General features: G+C 41.8%; 3 protein-coding genes across 30 annotated transcripts in view; 2 read left to right on the forward strand and 1 right to left on the reverse strand.

Moving 5' to 3' along the window:
- Positions 1–144: 144 nt before the first annotated feature.
- On the forward strand, positions 145–11,654 carry LOC130561388 (nucleus accumbens-associated protein 1). 3 transcript variants are annotated; one of them, XM_057345671.1, is made up of 6 exons: positions 145–346; positions 3,820–4,839; positions 5,194–5,364; positions 8,753–8,858; positions 8,941–9,038; positions 9,748–11,654. In XM_057345671.1, exons 2-6 carry the CDS (start codon positions 3,849–3,851, stop codon positions 10,053–10,055), a joined length of 1,674 nt encoding a protein of 557 aa, XP_057201654.1. In that variant the 5' UTR covers positions 145–346; positions 3,820–3,848; the 3' UTR covers positions 10,056–11,654. The 3 variants fall into 3 exon arrangements, with proteins under 3 accessions (XP_057201654.1, XP_057201653.1, XP_057201655.1); XM_057345670.1 differs by lacking the exon at positions 145–346 and adding an exon at positions 735–1,092; XM_057345672.1 differs by lacking the exon at positions 145–346 and adding an exon at positions 1,133–2,149.
- A 4,379-nt stretch (positions 11,655–16,033) lies between these two features.
- On the forward strand, positions 16,034–17,227 carry ier2a (immediate early response 2a). The gene has a single exon (XM_057345673.1). It carries the CDS (start codon positions 16,170–16,172, stop codon positions 16,722–16,724), a length of 555 nt encoding a protein of 184 aa, XP_057201656.1. The 5' UTR covers positions 16,034–16,169; the 3' UTR covers positions 16,725–17,227.
- Positions 17,228–21,614: 4,387 nt separating this feature from the next.
- The window catches only part of cacna1aa (calcium channel, voltage-dependent, P/Q type, alpha 1A subunit, a), an 80,848-nt gene continuing 75,075 nt past the window's right edge, over positions 21,615–27,387 (reverse strand). For 23 of the 26 annotated variants that reach the window (XM_057346269.1, XM_057346262.1, XM_057346258.1 and 20 more), the window contains 3 exons: positions 26,034–26,232; positions 25,702–25,931; positions 21,615–24,511 (listed from right to left, as the gene is read on the reverse strand). In XM_057346269.1, coding sequence (XP_057202252.1) covers positions 23,906–24,511; positions 25,702–25,931; positions 26,034–26,232 — 1,035 coding nt within the window. In that variant the 3' untranslated portion in view covers positions 21,615–23,905. Of the gene's footprint in view, positions 24,512–25,701; positions 25,932–26,033; positions 26,236–27,387 lie in introns of all 26 variants that reach the window. The other 3 variants (XM_057346264.1, XM_057346260.1, XM_057346268.1) reach the window with 2 other exon arrangements.

Here is a 27,387-nt window from a genome sequence, read left to right on the forward strand (position 1 = left end):
TTCTTATATTTACTATCATAATTATTACCGTTTTTTTAAAGTTTACTTTTACAACCCGTGAAAACAAACTAAAGTGAAATGTAATCAGGAGCGTATACCAATCTGGCAACCCAATATTTCCACTTTCTCAAAATCGTGACTACGGAAGCCTACGCGCACGTTTCTTCAGACACAAAAATGCAATTGTAAATGTAGCTCACTGGGGTAATGTAAGGACATCTATAGGGCCAGCCTGTGACGTCACGTGCTCATATAGTTTTCACTGTAGATTACAATACCGTATGACTTTAGGATTTTGGTCATGTTTACGGTGACGACCATTTTAAATGGATTATTCGAGTTTACAGTGAGTATATGATTCTTGCCTTGTTAAATCTTTTGATAAAGATTTACACACAAAAAAGAAATACAAAACATCACTCACTAGCCGAAGACTGTAGTTATTATTAATTCCGGGCTGTTGCGATTAATTACAGGGGATTTGTTTCTTGCTTTTCATTAAGTCTAATACAGAAATGATTAAAGGCAAATCTGCTACAATAGTAATCCTTTTGGGACTCGATGTAATTCCTCCAAAAAACAAAGTGCTGCTTTAATACAAGTAACCCTAAACTGGTCACAAGCATTAAAATAACAACATTAACGTTTCCTCTCGCTCTCTGTGCATAGTTATTAGTTCATGGCGTTCTTGCTCGCTCTATATTGAGGATCTGGCGAGACGCAGAGGCATGGCCTACTTTTTGCGCACGTATGGAAACGAGGCGGTGGCTCTTCTCGCTGTTGCTGTGCCAGCCTATGCGCAAATACATCTCGGCGCTGGATAGGTCTCCTGGCATTGAGGCTGTGCCTGTGATGATCATGCGATTGAGTGACGATGGGGAGTCATGTCTAGTCTATGCATGATCTGTGGCTCTGCGCTCCGTATCCCGCTGGAAAAGAGTTCGGACTCGATAGCTCTGCGATCGACTTTGCGCCTATGCCCACAATGAATGGCTGTTTCCAGCGCGAGACAGACGAGGCGAGAGAGTGAAGGAGAGAGAGCGAGCGAGTCGGACTCCATTGAAACACTTTGAAACGGCTTCCAGCTAAGGGGTGAGTATACCGCCTTCGAGCCTCCGCGCTGGGTCATGTGAGGCTACGTGACATCCGAAGACGGCGCGCGGGCGACTGTCCTCGGATGTCCTGGCAATTTGGCCGAAATCTGATGGCTTTGAGATTTTGGGGGTATTGTTTTGGGGAAGGTGTGCGGTGGGGGATGGGCGCAGACTAATGTACCAACAAAAAGTTTAACCACTTCGCCGACCTCACTGACATGGCTGAACACTCGTGCTGGCAGATGTTCCGGAGTCAGATCTGGTTGTTGTGAAAAACGCTATTTCACTGGCTCACTTGAATCTGTTAACGGAAACGTTATTGGAAGATACCGCGTTGACTGTGATTGATGTTGTTGTGGCGCCGAGTAGTTAAATCATTTTCTTATTGGCGGTGTGTAACTGACCCCCCCTACTGTCAGCGCTGGTTCAGTCTGGCTCGCCCCCGGTTCGTGCATTTGTCCCGGGATGACCTGTTGATGTCTGTAAAATAATATAAAGTGGGGGTGTCCGAACTAGCACGAAATGGCTATGGAACATTAACTTTACATTCCGCGGGGTGAAAAAGTATGCAGCCGTGCACTGTGAATATGATATTAATCCGCCAGCCTATCCGTTGCACCGTTAAAGATTCCCGAGTGTTGTAACTGAGTGGCGTGGAGAACGGGGCGAACACTCATTTCAGCGGTATGGTGTGCTCTCAAACCGGACCCGTCTAGGCCCGAGGATGTATGCACGCTCTCTCTCGATGCGGTGCATTGGCGAACGCGGGACAACAGCGGCAGATGTGCACCGTCTTGACAAACTTGCTCGTTTTATGTGATCATCGGTGCGTCGCGGCGATTTCCCCCACCCCGCGCTGAACGCGTTTTCTCCGTGCCGTTTGTTGCTCGCTCGCATGTAGGTGCTGCATTTCTCACGGAGTGGGTCATAGTGAGCGCGTTTGCCATCATTCTGCTGCCCCGGACCGTGCCAGTGGAGAACTCCGGACGGACGGGCAGATTGACTGACACACGGTTTGCCTGCCGCCGCTAAAGCGTCATAACACCGCTGTACGGGTAGGTCTGGCGGCCAAAGGTTTGCTGCTCATTTTGTTGTTATGTCCTGTACTGAATTCTTCATTGTTATAAGTAGCGTTCTCTCGTGAATCGGTGTACATGGTAGGGGCTACGTCTGCAGTTCCATCTCAGATTTGGCGTCACGTTATTGTATGTTTGTGTGATCTGTTCCTTTTTTATATTGTGGGTGAATGCAGGTAAACGTAGCTACTTTTTGGACATTAAGATGTTTATCATATTCACACTATAAATTATAAGCGTTGCTTTTGCATTTCATTGAGAATAATGGCATTAAATATCTTAACCTGATTTTTAATTGTAGTTAGTTGCTGGGTTAAAAGTTATGACATTACATTTTCACTGTTATTGTATAAGTATAATATTTTCTTCAAAGTCTACATATTGTAAGTTCACTCTTGCATATCTCACACGGGACAGTGACCAAACACACACTGTGATAACCATACCTATGGTGTCCGTCTCCTCCCCCACCCCAAAGGAAAACTTCTTAAATAAACCCTGGGCCTCTCTCTGTGTGTATGTGTGCCACCGCTCTCTGGCCAACTGTAAACAAGCCGTTTTGTCTGATGTCTATGGCTTGTGTGTGTGTGTGTGTGCATGCCGGGGAGGGGGGAGAGTTAGGGAGAGAATTTGAAGTCAGACAAAGAGGGTACTTCTTTTACCACGAACATCCTGTTAGTTCTGTGTGATCAGAAGTCAGATCCAGTGATGTTTGTGTGTGTGTGTTTGCCCAGATGTTTCTCCCTCACGGAGTGTTGTTCAGTAAACGTAACGTGTGAAGCATATCACATCATAGTCTCATGGTTGGCAGAGTTATTTTGAGACGTGTGTTGCGTTTTGAAGGCCGTTTTTTCTCACGAATCGAGTGGTTGCTAAACGATAAGTGAAAATGTTTCGGTTAAGGAATACGGTCTAGGTGTATCTAGTCAGTTCGCTGACTTGCAAAATCGATCTCATCTATATTATTGTCTCCGTTACCTTAAAAGGAGGGAATCGTAAGGACGGGCTTGTTGTTGTCGTAATAACTTTTAAACTCCATAGTAACATGCTGAGTAACCCAATAAAAGCAGAAAGCGCAAGTTAACTGTTTACAGTGAATTTCCCTTCAAGCAGGGCCATGAGCTTTAATGATGGCTTCGCTCATGGTGTCACATTTAGTGGTAATAATACTGACTGTAGTGTCAGTCAAAGCCCATTGTTTTCCACCCTCTTCCTCAACTATGACCTCAATCACTGTGAGGTTTCGAATCTCTCTCTCGCTCTCTTCCCCCTCCCTGCTTTAGTACTGTAAAGAGTGCCATTTTATCTCTGTCTCAGCTGAATCACCATCTCATTCAGATTAGCAGTCACATCCCGCTCACAGGATTTTAGAGTCTGCTCACCAGCCCCCTATTATTTGCAGACTGAGGTTGGATGTTTAAGACGGGCGTGATAAAGGTATCCGCAAGCTCACCCCTGTGGTTTTGTACAACTCACCTTTTAGTGTAATAGTCCTTTGCCTTTAGTCATTTATATCTTTGCGACAAATTGTAGTGTGCAGGGGATTTTAGAGCTTTTAAAGTAAATGATGGTTGGCGATGAGTCTTTCGGGATGAACTCTCCACCGCTTACAAAGATCTCTTTCTTTCTCTTCCTCTGGTGCCTCTCAGATTTCTGTGGCGGTGCTGGCCATAGCGCCATGGCTCAGACCCTTCAGATGGCGATCCCAAACTTTGGCAACAATGTTCTGGAGTGTCTGAATGAGCAGCGTCTGCAGGGGCTGTACTGTGACGTCTCGGTGGTGGTAAAAGGCCACACCTTCAAAGCTCACCGCGCCGTGTTGGCTGCCAGCAGCTCCTACTTCCGTGACCTCTTCAACAGCAGCGCGGGCAGTAAGACCTCCACGGTGGTGGAGCTTCCCCCGGCCGTCCAGCCCCAGAGCTTTCAGCAGATCCTGGCCTTCTGCTACACCGGCCGCCTCAGCATGAACGTAGGCGACCAGTTCCTGCTCATGTACACGGCCGGCTTCCTCCAGATCCAGCAGATCATGGAGAAGGGCACAGAGTTCTTCTTGAAGGTCAGCTCTCCCAGCTGCGACTCACAGGGCCTTCACACTGAAGAGACCCCCCCTTCGGAGCCTCAGAGCCCCGTTACCCAGACGGCCGTTACTCAGACAACGGCTAACGGAGGTGGTGCGGTGGCGGCCATGGCAGCCAGTCGGCCCGCGTCCTGCTTGACGCCGTTGCCTCTCGTGTCTCGGGTGAAGACGGAGCAGCCGGAGGCTTCGCCCTATTCGGTGGTGTGCACGCCGGTGGCCAAGCGGCTGTGGGAAGGAAGCAATCGGGAAGGCGGAGGAGGCTCGGGCGGATCTGCCGGAGGAGGGATGAGGAAGGCGGCTCGGTTTTCTCAAGAGATGCCACGTGGAAGCGCCATCCAGCAGCAAGGTAGCATGGGTCTCGGAATGGGAACGGGGGGTCACAGCGGCGGCAGCACCAATGGCAATGGGACAAGCAGCGCCACTCCAGAAGGCACCAGCCCTGGTACTCTGAGCGCCTACGCCAGCGATTCTCCCATCTCTTACCACGACGACGAGGAAGAGGAGGAGGGGGTGGACGACGGCACTGAAGAGCAGTACAGGCAGATCTGCAACATGTACACCATGTACAGCATGCTCAACGTGGGCACTGCAGGTGAGTCTGAGCTTAAACCAAACCTTTAGATCAATATGGGTTGTCATACATATAGCCTCAGTTTTTCGAGTGGGAGGGGTTTCTGTGTGAACATGTCAAACTATTCTGTACTTTCTTTTGTACTGCTTAGATGCTAAATTCACACTTTTTGTTAAATGCCTCAACTGTTCAGAACTCATGAATATTTTATCAGAAGGTCTTCTTATCTGCTCTCAGACGGCATGAAAACTGAATGTGTTCTGATGCGTTTGGATTTCACAGGTCTTTTATTAACCTCAGTCCCAAGAGCTTTGTTTTATCTGTCTGGTTTTTGAGAGTCAAACTCTTAACTTCATTCCTCTTTCTGCTCTCCAGCGGGTGAGCGTGTGGAAGCCCTCCCCGACCACTCGGAGACGCGGCCCAGGATGCGCGGGCGACAGGATCTCGCCTCTCTCCCTGCAGAGCTCATTGCCCAGATCGGTAACCGTTGTCATCCCAAACTGTACGAGGAAGGTGACCCCGCAGAGAAACTGGAGCTAGTTTCAGGTTTGAGATCATTGTACTTCAAGTACTTCAGCATTGACCGTTTTCTCTTTGTAATATTATAAAATATCAAGTTACGTTACAACGTTGTAAATGTCTTGGCTGTTTTTGTGACTTCTGGTGGCATTTTGCTCCGGAGCCCTGGTTAATTTCTGACCCTGATACATTGCCTGTACGATGTGTGAGAACCGGTAATATTCTTTAGAAAGCAACCATGTGCCAAAACATTGTGAATCAAAGGTGTGTTATAGCGGCATAGAGCGTATCTTTGTTGTTCAAGCCACCATTTTTCTACAGTATATGCACTTTTTGTGTGTTTCTTTGTCAAGAAAACATCCGCTAAGAAAATAATGATAAACCTCATCTATACAATTGTTAAAGGAAAGATAGCCAGCCTCATTCTTCTGAGTCATGTTCAACTACCCATGAAAAGCAAATGATCTCATGCGGTGATTGATAGGTCAACCGTGTATGAAGCTGTGTTTTTAGTATTGTGGCGTAAAAAGGGTTTTGTGAGTTAATGGAGGCTTTTGTGATTTGCATGTGGTAACGTGGCCCGAAGTGACTCCGAGCCGTCCGACAGGATCGCAACATGAATTCTGTTAATCGTTGGAACTTTATTTAAACAGCAGTCACATATAAACATGCAGCTCTGGGTTCTTCGCAGAAACGATAAAAGAAAGCTCATGAACAAGATCCGACATGAAGGAATATGAAGTGGAAAATGAAATGAGAATTGAGAAAGACGAACAATAAAACGTCTTTGGGAAAAATGTCATCAGAAAGACATTAAAAGATGAACAAATTCAAAAGAGCTGGAGGAATGAGAAGCAAAAATGGAAATGATCAGAGGAAAAGACAGAAAATGCTTAGTTAATTAAAGCATGATGGAAAATAAGCTTTTGAAATCTATTTTTTCCTCATCTAGGCAGACTTGGATTATAATGACCAACGTACATTTTGCCATTTTATTTTTAATCCTAAAAAACTGCACAAACCAGTGCTTGATCGGATGCACGGGAGCAGCTAACCTATGTTATGTATACAAGGGTGTCCAAAAAAAACGAACTATACAGCAGCATATAAGGGAATATGGGTTTTATTCTAATATACAAAAAAGCAAAGAAATACAAAACGCTTGCAGAAGAATAAAGCATACGTTAACTACATTATTATCGGATATGATTATTTTCTTGATTACCGTAGTCATCAGTCTACAGTAGTAGGGCCTTGACTTCAAACACTTGAAAAACAACATACTTGAAAGAAGTGTATTTTTTGGCCGAGCGTCCTGAAATTCTTCTCAAAGCTGAGCTTCAGATTACACTTCAGGCACAATTTTGCAACTTGCATACAAAATCTTTAATATATATTCAATACTTTGTTTGAATAAAGGGCGAAGACATCAATTTTTCAAAGAATTCTCTTTGGCCACTTCTATGTGTGTGTGTGTGTGTGTGTGTGTTTGTTTATATTTCAGAATTTCTTAGTTTTTAGTACGTTCCCCAGCATGCAGCTGGCAGGATTTCCACAAGTTTGTGCAGTACCGTGTTATCCCAGCAGGACTTGAGATTGTTCCAAAGGTCTTGTGTGCCTCAATAAAAAAACAAGGAAATTTGACATTTACATTTAGTTATTTAGCAGACACTTTTATCCAAAGCGACTTACAGAGAGTTCAGGGAGCAATAAGCGATATGTCATCCAGGAGCAATAATACAATAGGTGCTAGGGCTGGGTGATAAAAAATGATCGACTTTAAAATCATTGCGATGTCCGATAATATCGGGTGTGTTTGACTTCATGCAACATTGTGCAGATGATCAGTCTGAGGATACGGACCGGGAGGGAATTCGTTCCGGACCCGCCAAGTGCCAAACAAACACGCACCCGTGCACACACACACACGCGTGCCACGTGCACAAACCAGTGTTGCAGTGACTTCTTTCATCAGGTAAAGCGTGTAGATAAACCATAAAGCGTTTATGCAGTCGAAAAATGTTGCAGATCTCCTGAAATTTCATCCTACCCGTCAGATTATCCTACCAGGCATTTTTGCGCTATAAAATCATCCTACCGAATTTTTTTATACTGTTACGGGAATATGATAGTGTATTTTCGTTGTTAAATCATTCTACATATTATTTAATACCTATAGTACAATTTGATTGGGTGTTGCGCTGTAAATTAATCCTACATGTTTATTTTAAGATGGTAGGACTATCTATCTTGACAGGGTATTTTGCATTGTAAAATCATCCTACCTGTTTATTTTGTCGATGTGGTTTAGATCAGTAGTTCTCAAACTGGGGGCCCCCGAGATGGATCCGGGGGGGCACAGATTTTGTGGCATTTTATGAAATATAGAAATTGATCATAGGTTTTATGCAATCAAACATCAGAAAAATAAGACCACCAGACAAAAGAATTGATGTTTCAGCATTGTATAACCGGATATGTTTTTGTTTAAATATAAATTTTAAATTTAAGATTATAAGATTTATTTGGGGGACTGCAAAGCGATGCACAACGAAAAAGTTTGAGAACCACTGGTTTAGATTGTCAAATTTTGCCCTGCGGTAGGAAAATCTGACCAGGTAGGACAATTCGAACACCGGTACAGCCCCGCGAGCGTGAGGTTTTGCTTGTTGAGAGAAAGAGAGAGTTAGTTTTTTTATTTAACTCATCTGTCTCATCAGTATTCACAGAAGAGATGGGTTTTAAGCAGTTTTTTGAATGTTGTGAGAGATGTGGTTGACCGGACTGAATTAGGAAGAATGTTCCATCAGGAAGGAGTTGTGAAGGAGAATGAGCGGGAAAGCGGTTTACTGTCCTTATGAGAAGGCAATACAAGACGCCGCTGGTTTGCTGAACGCAGGGTTCTTGATGGAGTGTAGGAGGGTGTGAAAGTATGCCAGTGCAGATCCAGCGATAGTCCTGTAGGCAAGCATTAGTGACTCGAATCTGATACGGGCTTCAAGCGGTAGCCGGTGGAGAGAGATGAAAAGGGGAGTCACATGAGCTCTTTTGCGTTGTTGGAAGATGAGGCGTGCTGCTGCGTTCTGCGTTTTGACTTATTCTTCAAAAGAGTTAACATCGTTTTTGCCACAGATTTGCTTACATTTGAACGGTGATCAACAAATACTGCAGAATACATTTTTCTTAATAACATTTTCTTAGTAAAATGCAGTTACCCGTTTTATGTGAAAAAATATCTCTTACTTTCACTCCGCTTTTACATGTTTTTAGCATCTTTTTATCATCTATTTATTATGCATTCATGCAAGCTGATGAGTCATAAAGAGTTTGTCATAATCTTTTATAATGTGTCACTTTATATACATTAATATGAATGAGGCTTCACACCATTTCAAGTGATTATTTCGGTTCACAGGCACCAGCGTGTACATCTCACGAGCTCAGCTGATGAACTGTCACGTCAGTGCAGGCACCAGACACAAAGTGCTTCTGAGGAGACTGCTGGCTGCTTTTTTTGATAGGTGAGTCTGGGACATGTTCTTCTGAGATAGTGAGACCGTATGATCTGCTCTAACTTTCTTCCTCTCTATGAATGACACACAGGAGCACTCTGGCCAACAGCTGTGGAACCGGCATCCGTTCCTCCACCAATGACCCCAGCCGTAAGCCACTGGACAGTCGTGTGTTGCATGCAGTCAAGTGTGAGTTTTCTTATGTCCTCTTTTATAACATTTCACCCACGGGTTCCAGAATTAACATGTGGAAATAAAATGTATTGAAAGAATCAATCAAGTAAGCAAAACATAAATGGTCAGCAACCAGCCTAGAAACTGATATTACATGCGACACTAAATGCATTACCTTTATACATCTTCAGCATATCTTCGAAATTTCAGCAGAAAATGTGCTAGTCAAAGTTTATCCAGTATATTGTCAAGAATTCTGATTCATATGTGGAATATATCTTACATTATGCCGCAAAAATTAAAATATAATGATCAAAATCTTCACAATGTATTACAAGTGCAGATTCATGGTGAGACAGAGAATGACTCACTTACAAAACTTGTGTGGTTTCTCATTAACATACAGAGAAAAGCATGAAAAATACTTGGCCTGCATGAAAAAATCACGATTAATCTATACCTAAATAAAGGTTTGTGTTTATATGTATACAAATATACCAGCACACACACGTTATGTAAATGCAAACATTTCTTTTGGAATCGATTAGTTGCAAATAATCGATTTGACAACCCTAAAAAATACATGAAAAAGAAAAATTAAGTTTGGCGAGTAGGAATTATTTATAGCCACTACATTTTCTCAACTCATTTTCCTTCGGCAGGTGTTGCAAAAAGTGTGTTTTGCACCAGCATATGACCCCATCCCTTATGTTTCTGTCAACAGTTTACTGCCAGAACTTTGCCACCAGCTTTAAGGAGAGCGAGATGAATGCCATCGCTGCGGACATGTGCACTAACGCTCGGCGCGTGGTAAGGAAGAGCTGGATCCCTAAACTGAAGCTACTGATGGCGGAGGGCGACGCCTACGCCAATTTCCTTCCAGACAGCATCAAGATGGAAGCGGACGGCATGGGGGCGGAGCCTACCTATGAAACGGCGAGCTTGGAGGGAGGCACTCCCGTGGAGACTGGAGGTTCCTCGGGCGAGTCTTTGCAGGGTGTGGGCGGAGACAATGGCACTTTGTTTCAGTGAGTTGCCCAGCGAGGAAAGCCCTGCCCCATCCCCTCTGCCACCCCACTTCCCACCCACCTCCTACCCTGCTGCGTGACTCTGGGCTCTGCTGCTTCTGCCTAGGATGGGAAGGGAAGGGAGAGTCGGGTAGGAGATTGGAGAAGATGGCACAGTCTGTAAAGGCTAGTGTAAGGACACAAGGGGTTTATGATGGGGCACCATTTTCTTTTCAATTGTTTTTGTTTTTGCTGAATAACCCTTTTTTTGCACAGAAAAAGTTCCCTTTGCCTCCATGCTCTGCTATAAATATATAGTCACGATACTAAGTACGTAATTAGGACCAGAAAAAGTTTTCAGATGTCTCGCACACACAAAAACAAACACTGAGGCTGAGGTTCCCTCATTTCACTGTACTGAAATTGAATGTATTAGTTTGTAGCATCTGGCTAAGTGAGACTAGCCGATTGTACTTGGCCCGAGAGAGAGAGAGAGAGAGAGAGAGAGAGAGAGAGACGGCAAATGTGTTTGTCACAAGATCTAAGGAACAGCAGATGAAGAAAGCGAGGAGGAAAGGAGAAAGCAGGTTGCATATTCTGTCTCTCGTTCTGCCTGAAACGGAAAGAATTCGATATCCTCCTCTCCTTTCATTCCTCTCGAAAATATGTGGGATATTATTGTGCCACGTTCTTTGTTTTATGTCGACATTTTTCTCCTCTCCCCATCTGCTTTTGTACTGTGTGTGATATATAAATCCAGAGTTGATGAAAGATTAAAGACTGTAACGGATAAAAATATATTTATCGCCTCGCACCTTTGAAGTGCGAGAGATGGAGGGATTGTTTTAAAATCTCTAATGTATTTTGTTTTTTTCTTTTTGTTTTAAATGTTTGTGACAAGACACCTTGCTTAGGGGCTTTAAATGGAAACGGTAGGAAATGGAATATTTTTGCATAAGGATTATCAAAGATTGGTGCTTGGCTTGACCCTCTTGAATGATCATGCCTTCACCGGGCCTGAATTGATTGGTTCAGTCTGTTTGTTGCCAGTTTAGACATAAAACTTTAGTCTGTTGATTGGCGCCATGGCTAACTAATACAAACTCAATGACAAAGAACTGGTTGGTTAATCAGATGTAGGCAGATTCAACATCAAAAAGTCAGAATGACTTTGTAGGAAGCAAATATGTTTTTAGATTTTTTTCTGTTAGTCTTTTAGCTTTCTTCCCCCTCCCACACTTCCACACACAACACACATTTACAGCCCGGGGGAAAGGAGAATCATGCTTCTTATTCTTAGTCACCTTACTGTCTTAAGGATTGGGTCTGACTTTGTGTGTGTTTGGGAGTGGAGGAGGGTTTACATTGCCTGTGTCCCAGGAGAGGAGGTGCAGAATGATTAAGCCCCTCCGTGGTGTCGCCCATCTCCCTGTTTGGGCAGCTGTGTGCGCGCGCATGTGAGAGTGTGTCTGTGCTCGCTTAGGCAAGCATGTCTGTGTCCGCCCAAGTCACCATCTGTATACATTCCTTGCACATAGTTGGCAGTGTGTGTTTGCATGTGGGTGATGTGTTGATCTGGGGATTTAAGGTATGTTTGTTTCTTTGTTTGTGCATGGGAGGCACATCCTGTACTGATGCTTTTAAAGTAATTCAGCCATCTGTAAGTTGCTATAACCTGTGAACTTTTGCATATGCCCAGATTTCCATCAGGATTTGAATGGGATCGCAGGTGATGTCTTAATGTTTGGTCGGGTATGGCTTTAAATGCACATGCCAGAATTGTGATACTTTAGACTATTTTAATATTTCATGCCCAAGTTATCTCAGCCTTTTAGGCTATGTGTGTGTGTGTGTGTGCGTGTGCGTGTGCGTGTTTGTGTTGTATCTTGTGTGTTGGGCCACTGATCTCCTGGGAAGTACAGTAGCTGCCCCCTTTCCTATATAGGAAATTGACCTCTTTGCACCTTTTCGTAGACTGAACTAGAGCTTTTTGCACCTTTTTTGTAGAGGAGAGTGTTGGATTGTGCACCTTTTTTGTAGAGCGTATTCGATGGTTTTTGGACTAAATTCGTGGATGTGTATGCGTCTGATCTGAAACAGGATGCACCCCTGTGTCCGACCAGCCACGCTGAATACTGATGTACATATTGAAGAGACTGTTGAACAGATTTTGACCCGTGTTTTTAACAAGTCGTTTGTCTTTTTAATTGATGGCTTACATTAGGTCTTACACCCCTTTTGTTTTAGCTCATGTTTACTCATTGTTGTTTTTTTCTTTTATTTGCATAACCAAGTCTGGCTTACCTGCTGTTTGTATATCTGGGAATTGTTTGTTTGTTTCATGAGATAATGTCGTAGCAAATAAAGTGAACTACGGGCAAGTTTACTTAAAGCAGTCTGGTTCAAGTTGGTGACCTCTGTTTTGGACCAGAAAACAAAAATGCCTCTTTTGCGAAAATGTATAACATTGACAAGCTTGCAAAATCTGGCTTTAAAAATGTCACGCAGATGTGCATGCGTCCATTTTCATTTACTTTCTATTCTTTTAACAGACCACGTGTACTGTATTTACTTTTTAAAAATACTACTAATTCAAGGTGAAAGAGTTGACTTGCCAAGTTTTTTAAGGATACAATGTAGAGTTGTTTGACTGGTGATAAAGTACTGAGTATTTTTTCATTTCTTTGTATGGACTAAAGTGCTGGGAAGGTGGGGCCAGGGTGAGGGATATACTGGTGCTATGTATGCTATTCTTTAGATGTTACAGGCCTGCTGGGTCACTGGTGCCTTTTGAGGAGGATTGTGGGAGACGGATCTTATGTGCGTGTGTCTTGGGGTGGGGCGTCGAGTCTCCTTTCGCTGGTTATGACTGTGCCAGTGTTTATGCGTCCTCCATTTTGATGGCACAGATCACATATGCTGCATGCATTGCTGGAGAGGAACCACGGTGTTCATGCGCCACCTGTTTTCTGTGTGTTGTTACTGCAGCTTTGATGTACCACTTACAGTCAACACCAGGTGGTGTCATACCTGAGAAAAATGACTTGGTCTGGTAGAATGATGAAAGATTTGCTCCTGTTGAGAAGTTCAAGAGGAAGTGTGTAATTTCTTTCCATTTATAAAATGACTGCAGCTGCTTAGCACAAAACATTGCTCTGTTTATTTGAGCAATATTCCCTGACCAGTGGTTTGAGTTTGGGCCGGGGGTGTCTGTTTGTGAAAGTTTGGTAATGCCGGTGGCACAGAAAATTATACACTTCACCTTAAAAAAATGTTTTTGTCTTTATTCCCTATTTTTTTACTCCCCAGCATACAAAAGATTTTTAAGGGATGTGTACAATAGAAATTAAGGGACCAGTTTTGATCATAAAAGGCCAGGATGTCCATATCACACTGCCTGTCTGTCTGATCTCTGTGCCTGAATAAAGCACCTTTGCTGGGGTTCACGTTCGTAGACCTGCTCCCGGCACCTTGCAATTCAGTCTGACTGTGTCTCAGAGAGCAGATAGATATCGTTGTGTGGGTGGAGAAAGAGTGTGAGAGTTTAAGTGCCCGCTCGTAAATATTTTTTTCTTATAGTACTCTATAGTACTTTTTCTTTTTCTTGGGGTACCATGTATTGTTGGTCAGTGCGAATGAATGGTGAATGGTCACTGAAGGCGTGAAAGGTTACAGAGGAGTGTTTAAAAAACGAATAAGTAAATTCTTACAAACAGTGACTGTTCTGTCTATAAAAGCATAAATCGGGCTTGTCTGCTCTGGAGCGACAGGCTGGCTGTATTTGCAGGTTGTTCTTTGGCTTGCAGTTTTTCTATGTTTTGTCAACCTAAGCCTCTTTACCCAGAGTGCAGCACTGCTATTTCATTCTAAATAACAGATATCACGTAAAGATACTCTCACCTCTTTCTCTGCATTCTGTTTCAGCACACCCAACTTTCTGCTTTCAGTCTTCTCCCTGATATGAGAACGGTAATGATGATAAACCCAACTTTGCAGATGTTTTGGAAAAGTAGCGCGACAGCCGTACGAATTCACGTCCGGACGCGGAATCACGAATTACAGCGAAATACAGACAGGATGGGGGATGACGTCAGTTTGCTTGAAAGCTCAAATCAACAAACTGGTTGTAAACCTTTTTTTACGATGCAGTGTCTCACTTTCTATAACTACATCCCTATACAAATCTATATACTGTATATTACATAGAAGCACTAATGAAGTTTGATTGTTAGTCGTGCACTATCAGCATGAGTTGTAATTCATACCCAGCTGTGCTCATGCAGTGACCCTGTAATGCCAGTGCTCATCCACTCCATTCTGTCTGTGTTCAAAGTGCCAATAACTTTGTGAATCCCTAACTGTGACCCAATATTATCAAAAGTAATTGCACATTAACTACTGTAAAAACAAAAAAAAAGAGTAAGAGAAAAGTCAAAGGATACAGCTGAATATCTTAATAAAAGTTTGTAACAAAGGTTGTTGTGTCCTCTTTGGCTCTTTATTGGTTGACGTGTTTCAATGACTACATAGAATGGTTTAAAGGGATAGTTACCCAAAAATGAAAATTCTGTAATCATTTAGACACCCTCTTGTCATTTCAAACTTGTATGACTTTCTTTCTTTTGTAGGACACAAAATAATTAAGAATGTAGTTAATGGTGGTACCCATTGACATTGGTTTTGTGTCTAAACAATAGAGGTGAATGGGTACTGCATTGTTTGCTTACCCATATTCTCAAAATATCATATTTTGTGTTCTGCAGAAGAAAGCCATAAAGGTTTGAAATTACAAGATGATGACGGAATTTTCATTTTTTTTAAATAATTATATAATAATACCTTTCTATGCATAAGGATAATTTCGCTACTGTCCATTCTGAAACCTTGTATCTCCATATTTCGTGATTTTTTTATTCACCGTTTGTTTGTCACTGGGTTTTGCAAATGTCTAATCAATAAATAAAAGTGCTTGTCAACTTTAATATCACAGTATTTCATCATTTAAAAATTACAGTATTTTTCCATTTCCTGGAAAAAAAGATGGTCTATAATTCTTCAGACCTCACATACTGCAAAGAAAACAGGTGAAAACGGAGTTATCTAATTTTGGAAACAAACTCTTCATATATAATCTCAAAATTTTACTATACTCTTTAAACGCAACCGAAAGTGAGCTGAATCGAGAACAACAGATACGTATTACATCACGACGTTAATATTTGATGATACAACATAACCGTAAAATTAAAACCGAAGGTAATATATATTATTGAGGAAATGTATTTTCGAAAAAAAAACCTCAATGTTTTACGCACAACAGCTGGATGGAGACTGTAAATGGGCAGAGGAAGCTTGACGCTTGTTGTGCGCGCGAATCGTGTGAAGATATTGGCTATGACGAAATGCTTTGAAGCAAATAAGGCAACAGGAAGTAGCTTGAACCCTCCCACGCATCATGGGTTTTCCACAGAGCAGACATCCAACGGATAGTCCTTATATGGGCATAAGTGAATGCGAACGCTAACAATACACGTAGGAATGAAAGTGTCCTTTTACCAAGAAAATGTGTGGTGTTGTATTGTCGAGTTATCTATATTTAATCACATGTTATGTTTTCAGGTTGGTCATATTTTTAGATTCAAGATTTTTATTTATTTTCATATGTATTAATCTGCATACAACTGGCAGTGAAATGTAAATCTGTACATAAGAATACCTTTTAAAACTAAAACTGACAATGTTTCTATTGTATTGTTTTTATGATTAAAATAATGTTAGAGCAATTATTTTTTTCCTAAAGGTGTGTAGTCATTAATAGTCAAGTGGTAGTCAACTCGTGATTAATAGAGTATTTAATCATCAAAAGTCTTGTGACAGAGCCTGTATCACTTTCTTCCTGATGTAATCGGATTTATTTCCTCAAACAGTGCAGCGAGTTCTGGGAGGAGCCCGAATGTCAATCACTAGCGCATGCGTCACCAAACGTATATAAAGCTCGATGCCCTTACGCTTGGGTTTACTCCGGTGAATGACAAGACAGAGAAAGTGAACTAAGCTCAGAGAAATTTAAATAAACGGTGTTTGTGTATATTTAAACACAAGTGTTCGGTGTTACTTAAATAGAAATTAAAGAAGAACAATGGATGTCACCGCGGAGGCCAAGCAGATTATGATCCAGGCGTTGGGTAAAATGTACAGCTCGCGCACCCAGCGTGGTGGACTCCGGCTCCATCGGAGCCTGCTGCTGACGCTCGTCATGAAATCTGCAAGGGACATCTACCACTTCGCCAGACTGCAAAGCGAGAGCAAGGGACAGTGTGACAAACCCAGTGTCACAGAGAACACATCACAGACAGAAGAACCCATGGACACAAGCTCCACGGTTTCCGAAGTGTCATCCGTGGAGACACAATTTACGGAGGACGTGCACGAACGTGATCCACATCTTCACAGTCCTGCAGAACCCATAGTGGACAAAGAGAACTGCAATCCAACCAGACCGGACCGACACTCCAGAAAGCGACGGAGCAAGACAGCCACAGAGCCTGACTTCCTACCTTGCAAAAAAGCCAAACTGAACAGTGGGGAGGTCAGAGGAATACTACAGACATCCCAGAATAATCCCGCGAACTGTGGTAGAAAACTGGACTCTTTGTCACTTGTGCATATGCCGAGAGCAATTGTGACCTTTTGAAAGGACAGCATCTGTAGTTCAGCACAAGGTATTGTGCAGACAGTGAAGGCAAGTGAACTTTGCGCACTACTGAGGGAACGGCGTATTGTGGCACACATCTGCCTCAGTAGCAGTGTCCCAGTAGCACTTGGCTGAAAGTGATCGCCAGATCTGGAGATGGCAACGATTGATCACAATGGTGTGACGGTCGATCAAGTCATCAAAGTGCGGGGTTGTTTTGGAAACTTGTGAGTAATGTTCGTGAATTCGCTCTCTCGTTGAGGACATGTCGCCCACGAGGGGTGTTCTCGAACTTTCGTGGACTTAACGTGAACTTTGACTGTTTATTTATTTGTCAAGAATGACTTGTTGTACTGTGGACCAATAGTACGTATTTAATATGTAAGGTGCTAACGTTACCAGAACAGACTGGGTTTCTGTTAACAACATAAGCTACTACAAACTCATTGTTTGATTTAACTGTCTACCTCATTTTTTTGTACAATAAAATATTCCCTACTATATACTTTGTGTGTGTGACGTGTTATGCGAAGACCGGTTTTTCCGGGAAATTTTCTGAGTCAGCTAACGTTTGCTCTCTGTTGTTGAAAGTATTGGTCATGTGACCGGGGGGAGGGGTGCGGGTGCGGGTGCCTCGCGGGCAGGAGGTGTTCGCGGAAGGCAGGAAGCGGTGACATGTCTTATACGCTCCCACTTCTTTTCAACCCTAAGCTGGCTCAGGATATGGAGAACAAAAGAGTAACAGCAGTAAAACGTTGAGGTGCTTATAAAGGATTAATGGGCCATCAGCAAGTGTGGTTAAACAACAACTTGTCACTTTTCACACCGTCTCTGTTCCATACATGTTGGAACTGTGCTGTACGAACCCTATCAGCACTATAGTTACAGTTGGCTTTAATAATACCAGTTGTTTATAGAATAGGGTTCAACTCATGTGAAAGTTAGTATTTTTTACACATGATTGGAAATACAAATATGAACAAAACGTGAGTCTCAATCCAATAGAAAAGGTATAAGATATTTAAAAACGAAGTTGGATTTTGATGCCAAACTGACCTACCGCATTATATAATTCAACAAATACTGCAAAATACATGTGTAAACACGCAAATATGTGTAGAACAGATCCATGTGCATTTGGGTTGTTGACGCAGCACAATCATGCCCCATGTTGAAAGGGGGAAGGGTGCAGGAAGCAGGAAGTGGGGCAGGCAGAGAGAGAGAAAGAGAGGAATGTGTGAGTGAGCGGAAGGAGGTATTAATAGACCAGAGGAAGGACAGCACCCTTCACACATCCGCACATCTGGGCGACATACAGCAGACAGTCAGAGGGGGAGGGGGGTCTGACGAATGCCTGTGTGGCTAATCAATTGTCCTGCTAATGGTATGAGTTCTCCCTCCCATCTCTTGTGCAGCCTGAAACCTGAGCCTAGTGTCTGAAATCTCACAGGAATGCAGTTAGCTGCTGCAATCTCCTGACCAAATGACTTTAGAACACTCGGCTCAGCACAACTTCACACACACTCAGAATCGTAAAAGGACAAAACAAGGGTGTAAAGTAGATTATTTGTCATGACTGTTCAGTGAAGATACCGCTAGGGCAGCACTGCTGGCACAAATAGAGTCCAAAAGTCTGACACTATGTTAAAAACCAGAGCTACATATCGTCGCTGTCCTTCTGACACCTTTTCCAAATTCAGTGAAAGTGATCTATTAGTCAGATATGGTGACCCATACCCGAAATGTGACCTCTACATTTAACCCATCCAGAGAGTAGTGAACACACTCACAGCAAGTGGTGAACACACGTACACCCGGAGCAGTGGGCAGCTTTCACTGCAGCTCCCGGGGAGCAAGTAGGGGTAAGGTGCCTTGCTCAAGGTCACCTCAGTCGTTACCCGCCGTCCCTGGGAATCCAACCGGCAACCTTCTGGTCACGAGTCCGACTCTCTAACCATTAGGCTAACCATAAATACTTGCATGGTTGCAAAGCCCAGTGACAAACATGAAGGGTGACTAATAGGGTTGCACAGTAAATTATCGGCCATTTTGGCATATCGATCGATAAATGGTGATTTTTAATGTTATCAGTATCTTCCCGATAAAAAAATCAGCTGATATATTATATCCGATAAATTATCATTCATTTACTCTGGTTAAACCACTTCAGGTGCATGCTGCTCACAGTTAAAATACACTATTGTACTGGCTTTTTGAAGCTGATTGCTGTCTGAATGCTTTCTGTCTTGAGACCTGTTAGACTTGTGGCTATTAAGAACACTTTTGTGGGTTGCTCATGGAAGAACATCTATAAGTTGGTTATTAAATAAAAAATGATACCAGAAAGTTTAAAAGTTAAAGAATCTTCAACTAGTGTAAATTAGGCTAGGTACATGATTTTCAGGGAAAAAAGAACTAAAAGAACCAAAGAACTAAATGTCACCTTGTTTTCCGCTGTGAATGTTTTCAAATAAATGCAGTTGTCCACTTTTTGCCTTTTGTTTCAGTCACAGAAAACTTTATATTAATATTTAGATACTGTATATCGACCAATTATCGGCCAACATTTACATTTTGGTGCACCCCTAGTGCCTAATAATAACGATTCACAACAAAACATAATATCACAAAATATGGAGATACAAGTTTTTAGAAGGATATGCATTTGACACTTATCCAAGTGACTTCGGTGCATTTAGACTTTACAGTTTAGCATTCTTTAAGACTCAAACCCATAACACTTGGTGATGCCATGCTATAGTTAACCTGTTAAAATAGATTTTTTTGTATTTTGAAAAATGTAAAAAGTTGTGGTTCTAAATTCAATAATAATTTAAGATTCTGCACTATTGCTAGGTCATTAATGAAATGCCCAAACAATACGAAGATCTTTGGCACATTCTCAAATCATGCAGGAATAACAAGTTTGTCTAAAAATTTAGACTCAATGCCATCTTAAATTATGCTTTCATTTCAGTAAAATTGGTATTGGTTTATAGAACATTAATAACACGCAAAAAACAAAAGCAAAACAGAAGCATTTGCACGAGCAGTTCTGTTGGTGCATTTTGCAAACAGCAACCATGTAACTATAGTGCAATGAATGCATTGTCGAAAACTGCTCTGAACACTTGACATACTCAATTTTCGTAAAGCATTTGACCTCATATAAGCACACAAGGGGAAATGACAGAAAGCAATGTGCATCTATAGTATTGTTATAGACGGTTTCAGCGGTAACAACATACACAAACATTATGTGGCCTAAACTTAACTTCCAGTAGACCTCCGCAAAGAATCAATAACTATTGAGCAGTTTTAATTTAATACAACCAATATACAATAAAATATTAATATAAATGAAATAAATAATAAATGGTTATATTACTAACCTAACCACTAGCCAGGCCGATAACCAAGCACAGACCGGAAGTTAACTTCAGGCCAGGCGAGTGCGCCCGATGAAACCATCTATACACATACTTTTTGTGTAAGAATCAAAAGCTTAATAGTGGAAGAGATTGGAAAGGTATTTTCAGAAACTTAACACACGCACACTCCTGGTCCAACTCAAAAACAGCAAAATTGTTCTTCTTGACACTTTTATTTCTTTTCTTATGTGTCACATTAATCATATTGTCGTGTCCTGAACATAGTGTTGAAGTGTCTCTCCTTTCAGTTTGAAGAAAAAAACAGCTAGAAACCGAAAAAGGAACAACTTTCAAATCACACCAAAGTTATTTTCCTCCCCACAGTATGTTTGGATTAGTCTTTTGTTTCTTTTTAAAAATAGAGCAGAAAGGAATATGGTACTTTAAAAAAGGTTTATCTGTAGTCGTGTGTGTTTTTCTACAAAATGTTATTTTTTTATTCCTGCAGTTGACTTCAAACGCTGTGGCATGCACATAGCACATGCAGTTCTTGAGGTAAATACTTCTCTACTTTTTTTTTGTTTCTGAAAAGTTATTTTTTAAATTTCTTTTTACAACGTGATTCTCACATTGCATGTTGGCATTGTATTTTTAATTGCTAGTTGTTAGCAGAACATGGACTGAGGTTGTTAGTAGTGATGTATTATTTTAACAGACAGTGAGAATTGTCAATGCCCTATCCAGACTTCTGCTCGTCTTTTCTTTCGAAGCCTCAGACACACACACACACACACACAAAGTTGAGAGTACATCGTGCATGCAAATGAGCATGAAAAATCATTCGCACAGTGAATTTTGATCCTGTACATATACACAGACCAAACACACACCGTTCACAGAAATATCCATCTTTTCCTTTTTTGCAACTCAAAATATATATATTAATGTGTGTGTTAATAAATTATTTTTAAACGAAGTCTTTAAATTATGAAGATCAATTTCTGTGTGGAGAAAACGCTGCAACACATTGCAGCTTTATATACGGGTTGAGACATGCATTCTAAACAACAGCTATGATTTTGCAAAAGTGAATAAGGCACTGATCTCAGTAATACATTCCTAAGAATGCAGTTCATAGATACACTATTCCAACACTAACTAAACTATCAAGTGGAGACATGGAACCTGGATTCTGTACTTTGTGTTCACAGTCTCAGACAATACTCACCAGTTATTAGTGGACATACTGAAACGTACGAACCTCAAAGGGAAAAAAATGCCAACTGTTTCACTCTTATACCACAACAATTGCTACATCCAGAATTGCCTACCACAAGTGTGTGATTCATGTGCGTGAAAATGTTAATAAATGCTACATACATCTGTTTATTATGCACATGCTGCAAGGTGTGTGACTTGTTTGGCAGTGTGTCCGTGTATGCAGGGTCACCCCACAGAGGATTCAACCTCGTCGATTATGTGGGCCAAAAACACACAAAGATCAGGGGGACACAAGAGACAAGTTTTGGCAGAAAAGGCCCGGTCGTTGTTTCACCCATGCAATTTGATTGGCTGTGTTACATGTTCCTGTGCATTTCGATTGGCTGTGTTACATTTCCTGAAAACAGAACGGTGCACCATTTGTGACAGACACATAGTACTACTCTCAGTGTACAGGTCATTGACATAAACATGAAACAGAAAGAGGCGAGACCGACGGTCAGAAACAAGACCACTGGCTGCTTAACAATGTGGATCGCAGCGCCATCTGCTGACCGAGTAGAGGTAGTGGAGCTCAGTTACCTTCTCACTATTTATCAATGTCTAGTGACTTTTAGAGTCAATTTTTTAAATATGACAAACACTGTGCCTTTCTTTTCTATAAATTATAAATATGAGGCAAGAGAGGTGATCTAAAACTCAAATTATAACCTTAGCCAACTTAGAAACTATCTAAACCTCTATAAAGAATCCAATGTTACATGTATATCAATATATTCAATAACTAATCAATTCTCTCCTCTCATTCACCCAGATCCATACCCATACCCATTACAATTTATTTTCTCCTCTTAATAAGAAGCGTTCACAGTTACAGAGACTTGAGATCAGACGGAGCATGCTTCAAACTGTCATTACTGCGCGTGATGTGCTTGAGAACGTGTTTCCATGGAAACAGCTCGTGTCACGGAGCCACTGAGTTGAAGGTCAGATGCGTTTCTGTCAAGACCCACGACAGATTACGATCACAGAGCTCCACACACCATCTACACGAAACTCACGTGACAACATGTATGGCGATGCAGAGAGCAGCTGATACAAAAACAGGTACAAAATCAAATGAAAAACATCATCGTCAATATCATCTTCATCATCGCCATCATCAATTATCATCATTTATGTGATTTCTGTATACATACACAATGTCATTATAAAAAAATCTAAAGATGAAAAGGTTCTCTCTCTCTCCCTCTCGTAGCCCACCCAACCCTCTCTCTCACTTCATTATTACCCTGGAAGACTGGAAGATCACACTGACAGTGTAAGAGACGGAAGGAATCACACTCGGAATAGTACTCAGAGATGTCTGTTATATGTGTTTGTAGGTCTTTGTGTATTATAATGTATGTGTGTGCTACTATATCTGTTTTTGTGCAAGTGAACAAATCACCTTTACGTCGACAGAGGAATGTAAATAAAACGGTTACAAAACGTTTCGAGCTTAAAAATAATTGTGCTATTGATTCATTTTTTTCATTATTCTATGTGTCATTTGGCACCAGATCTGTTATAAAACCATTAAAGATCACCTCTCACACCTACAAGACAGAGAGATCTTAGAGAGAGGGAGTGAGGGTATTGAAAGGAGAGAGAGAGAACTTTAAAGACATGACAAAAGAGCCAAGGAATTTATCCCCCCTTTTCCCCCTTTTATCCAAAGTTTCTTTGTTTACATTTTTTCTCAGTTGATTTTTTTTCAATCATGCAGGATTTCCAAGGGATTTATTTTCTAGGAGTTCAAACAAAGCTGGGCAGTGCAACAGAAGATTCAAACTCCAATGTTTCCAATGAGAAGCAGAAGACAAAGCCGCAGAAGAAGAAAGAGTGAAGAGCTTGTAATTTTTTCTCTCTCCAATTTTTTTCGTTTGTGATTCTGCTTTCTGAGTTTGGGGTCTGAACTGCAGGGTGGGCTTTCTTACTTGTCCAGGCTGCCCATTCCCAACCCACCCACAACTTGCCCACACGGGCGAACGCCTCACTGGGATAGAATTAATAACAGTAAACACAGATGATAAAACTCATCGATATTTCCCAGCATTTTTGCATTAAATGAACCTCCAGTCAAGTTCTGCAAAATAAAAAGGTGATCCTTCTTTTTCATGAGCTCATATTTTCATTTTAGCCATCAACATTATGGCCTTAAGAAGGGACTGCATGAAACGTCCCAAAAGTTCAGACGTTCCACCTCCTTATCAATTTTCTTTTCTTCAGAAAAAGGCTGAGAAAAGGATTTCATTTTCACCTCCCCAGTCTTTGTATCGACTGTAAGCAGTCCATCTCATTACAGGGAAACACTCGGCAGTGGAGAAATTGTAAAGAAACAAGAAACAAAATCATGCCTTGATTTCCCCATGAACATTCAAAATACTGCCTAGTGTTTCCCTGGACAGCTCAGAATACTTTTTCCTGTTTGCTTTGAGCCTGCCTCCAGATCGGCTATCTGTACTTCGGCAGTCCATTCCGGTGACTGCGTGAGGACCCATTTGATCCCGTCCTGGCCCCCCTCCCTCGCTCCCCTCTTCCCAGAGGCTAGCACCAATCATCCTCATCAGTCTCACTGTAGGGTTCATGAAGGCCCTTCCTGGGCCCTCTGGGATGGGGAGGCTTATGAGGTCCCGGGTGGGCGGGGGTGTGGGGGTGTGCAGAGGGCGAGGAGGAACGGTAGCCGTTCGGCATGCGTCGGGGGTGTGGCTGACCCTGAGGTGGGGCGGTATGACGGGAAGTCCTGGGGGAATGGGGATGAGGGTTGCCCTGAACCGGGCTTTGCTCGTAGGACGGAGGCTCGTGATTGAACTCGTAGTCTTGGTCGTCATAGAAACCGTCCCCATCCACGTTCTCTGAAGGGCCGGGGCCCCAGTGCGCATGCCGGGCGGAACCGTGGTGGGGAGGGGAAGGGTGGCGGTGGGCGGGTACTGGGGGCTCAGGGCCAGGTGGAGAAAACCGACGTGATGTGGGGGTTGGGAGTCGGTTCTGCTGGCCTGGAGGGGGGGTGCTGATGGGTTTACGGACCACGGGAGAATAGGTGACATGGGGCCGGGGCGTAGCTGGGGTTTGGGGCAGCTGACGCCGGCCGCGGCGGGGTGTGCTGGTCCCGGAGGTTGAGGGGACTGGACTCCCGCTTACTGAACTACTGCCCTACATGAAAATGGAACAAGGCAAATAAAACAGAACGACAAAATTAACCACACAACAAGAAGAAAGACAGTAGGAGATGACGCATACACAACAGCAGTCAGGAAGAAAAGAGTGTAGTCGTAAGAGGACGAGAAATAGAGAGAGAGCGATGCGAGAATGAACGAAATTGCAAAGCAGTAGAGCAAAGTGACCGATGTAAACAGCAATGAAATAAATGACCAAACATTAAGCAACATATCAGGGAAAAGAGAAGACACAAAAAGAAAAACAAATAAAAAGAATTGAATTCTGTTGATTTAAATCTTGACATATTTCTGTTAGATAATTCTTGACATAAATCTGTTACACAGCTAACTCTAAACTTTATTGACTCATTTTTAAGTTCAGTAATTCAGTCATATCACTGGTGTTATTAACTGGTCCTGCTGACTATCAGATCACAATATTAACTATGTGTAGATTTTGTGAGATGATACTGTATGTTACATTGTTTGGAAATCTAAGCTGGTAGCTGTTAGCAATCATCTTCCAAAAATTAAACTATATCTTAAGCTGTGTGCTTGTTTTTGGTTCAAGATGGTTATTATAGTTCACTAACACTGAAACTGAAACTATACAATCATTCCTGTTAACTAAACTTGAATAAAATATTGGACTAAATATTACCTGAAGAACCTAAACTAAATGAATTTTAAAACGGAAATAAGTTTAAATTGAGGCATTACATTTTTTAAAATAAAAATAAATAAAATAACAATAAATATTAATTTATAAATACAAATTAAAATAAAATGAAATATTTCAAAAGCACATTTATATTTATTTAATTTTTTATATTTTTAGTTTTCATGTTAATTGTTTATAATAATCATGTTTAAGTTTCACACAATAAGACTAGGTGTTATAACCCCCCTAAAATGATCAAACTTTACCTAAATTCAACAATATATATATATATATATATATATTATCATATAGTGTTGTTGAATTTGCATTTATGTTTAAAACTATTCACATGTATTTGGTTTCATTTTTGTCTTTATAAAACCACATATCATCTAATTCCTATACAATGGAATAGTATTTTGGATGAGCTAATGACCATCTTGAACCAACTAAAAAATGCCTCCCATAGTCCATAACACAACTACCAGCTCAAGTTGGATTTCCTTTATGGATGAGTTTCCCACCTGTCTGTGAGTCAGGCATTCTCTGCCCTCACTGGGCGAGCGAGACCAGCGGCGGTCTCTCTCTCTTGACTGTCTGTGGCCATACTCATGTCCGTATCGCTCCTTATCTACAGAACCGTGGTGATGATGGTGGTGGTGATGGTGCTTGCGGTCTTTGGCCCGGCCCCGGTCCCTCTCTTTTGAGGACAAGTCACCTGACTGTGTGGTGGTGCTGAGGTCTGTTCCAAGACCTGGTGGTCCGAAGTCAGAGAGGGAAGAATGAGATTATCAGTGAATATGCACGCTACTTCAACAAGTAATGTTCTCCCAACATCCTCCATCATAATCATGACCTGTGTCGGCATCAGTATAACGGCTGAGAGAGCGCTCAGATGCGCGATGGCTGCGATCTCTGTGTCGATGCCCATGTCTGTGTCCCTCCTCTGGGATGACCCTATCCATGGCGTAGTCCTCACCCCTCACTGACCGGCCCTGGCGACCGTGTCCCAGAGATGAAACGGAGCGTTTCATAGGACTGTTATCGGTGATGGTCTGCTGAGAGAGCAGTGAAGAGAAAGAGAGAGAGAGAGAAAAGAAAAAGGAGCGAAGGAAAAAGAGAGGTTTCTATTTATTGGAAATTGATGGGTTTGGCAGAGTTGTGAAGGGAGCTTCATTTTTGTAATGTTTAGTTATGGCAGGCAGATGGTTGTGTGAACACCTGGTATTATACGTCTTGGGTAATCTGATCACAAGTAGTCAGTTGAGATACATTACTGTATTACTGGTAGTCTAAATGATTCTTCTGTGACATTAAAGGGAGGATTTGTGACTTCACACATCAACTACTATGTCAGTCAGTGGCGTAGCTGACAGGAACGCAGGGCATAAAATCATATTTTGGCATGAACTTTTATTTTGCCGTAAATTTTTGCCTACTGCTGTTTGGTGATCACAGTATTTTGTCGTTGTTGTCCAAACGTAATGGAGAATAGCTACAAAATGTCCTGAAACTTAACATTTCTTGGCATTCTTTGTTAAATAATTAAGATAAAATATCTCCAAATCGGTGTCCGAGTGTCACAGATGTGGCTATGCTCTGAAGTTTTTTAACCATCTCTGTCACCATGCAAGTGGTGATCGAGATGTTGTTTTCTAAATTAAAACTAATTTAAACTTGTCTGAGAAGTGCAATGAGCCAGAGAGACTTTCCGAACTTGCCCTTCTCAGCATTGAAAGCCGGCGCTCGCTTTAGATGGACATTGTGAAAGACGAAAAATGCCAGGAGAAAGGGACGTTTTAGACATTTTTTAGACATTTAATGGTAAGATGCTTTATTGCGTACATTGTCATGAACTTGCTGTATTCTTTTTGTGACGGATTTTAAATGAGCTGAGGTTCCTAATATATTTAATATACGTACCCTGTAGAATTAGAATGGCGTTGTATGCACCCTGCAGAAGTCTGCTGTCCTGGACGTGTTAGTCTCATTCATAGACCATATTTTATACATGTTTAACGACAATGTTTAAAACAATGATAATGTTATAGCCTAACAAACAAAAATTGTTAAATGTTCCGTGTGTATTTTGAAAGGTCTTAAAAAGAGAACCATCTCTTTCTTACCTTTTTATAATCCGAAGAACCCTTTTATTGCCACAAAGAATGGTTTATGGAACCATTTAGACAAAAAAGATTCTTCTATGGCAT

This window comes from Triplophysa rosa, linkage group LG11, assembly GCF_024868665.1.
Source record: "Triplophysa rosa linkage group LG11, Trosa_1v2, whole genome shotgun sequence".
NCBI lineage: Eukaryota > Metazoa > Chordata > Actinopteri > Cypriniformes > Nemacheilidae > Triplophysa > Triplophysa rosa.

Coding starts and splice junctions, on each gene's coding strand:
- LOC130561388 (XM_057345671.1), top strand. CDS start 3,849: ATGGCTCAGACCCTTCAGATGGCGATCCCAAACTTTGGCAACAATGTT. Junction 4,840..5,193: donor GCTCAACGTGGGCACTGCAG/GTGAGTCTGAGC, acceptor TCTGCTCTCCAG/CGGGTGAGCGTGTGGAAGCC. Junction 5,365..8,752: donor GAAACTGGAGCTAGTTTCAG/GTTTGAGATCAT, acceptor TTCGGTTCACAG/GCACCAGCGTGTACATCTCA.
- ier2a (XM_057345673.1), top strand. CDS start 16,170: ATGGATGTCACCGCGGAGGCCAAGCAGATTATGATCCAGGCGTTGGGT.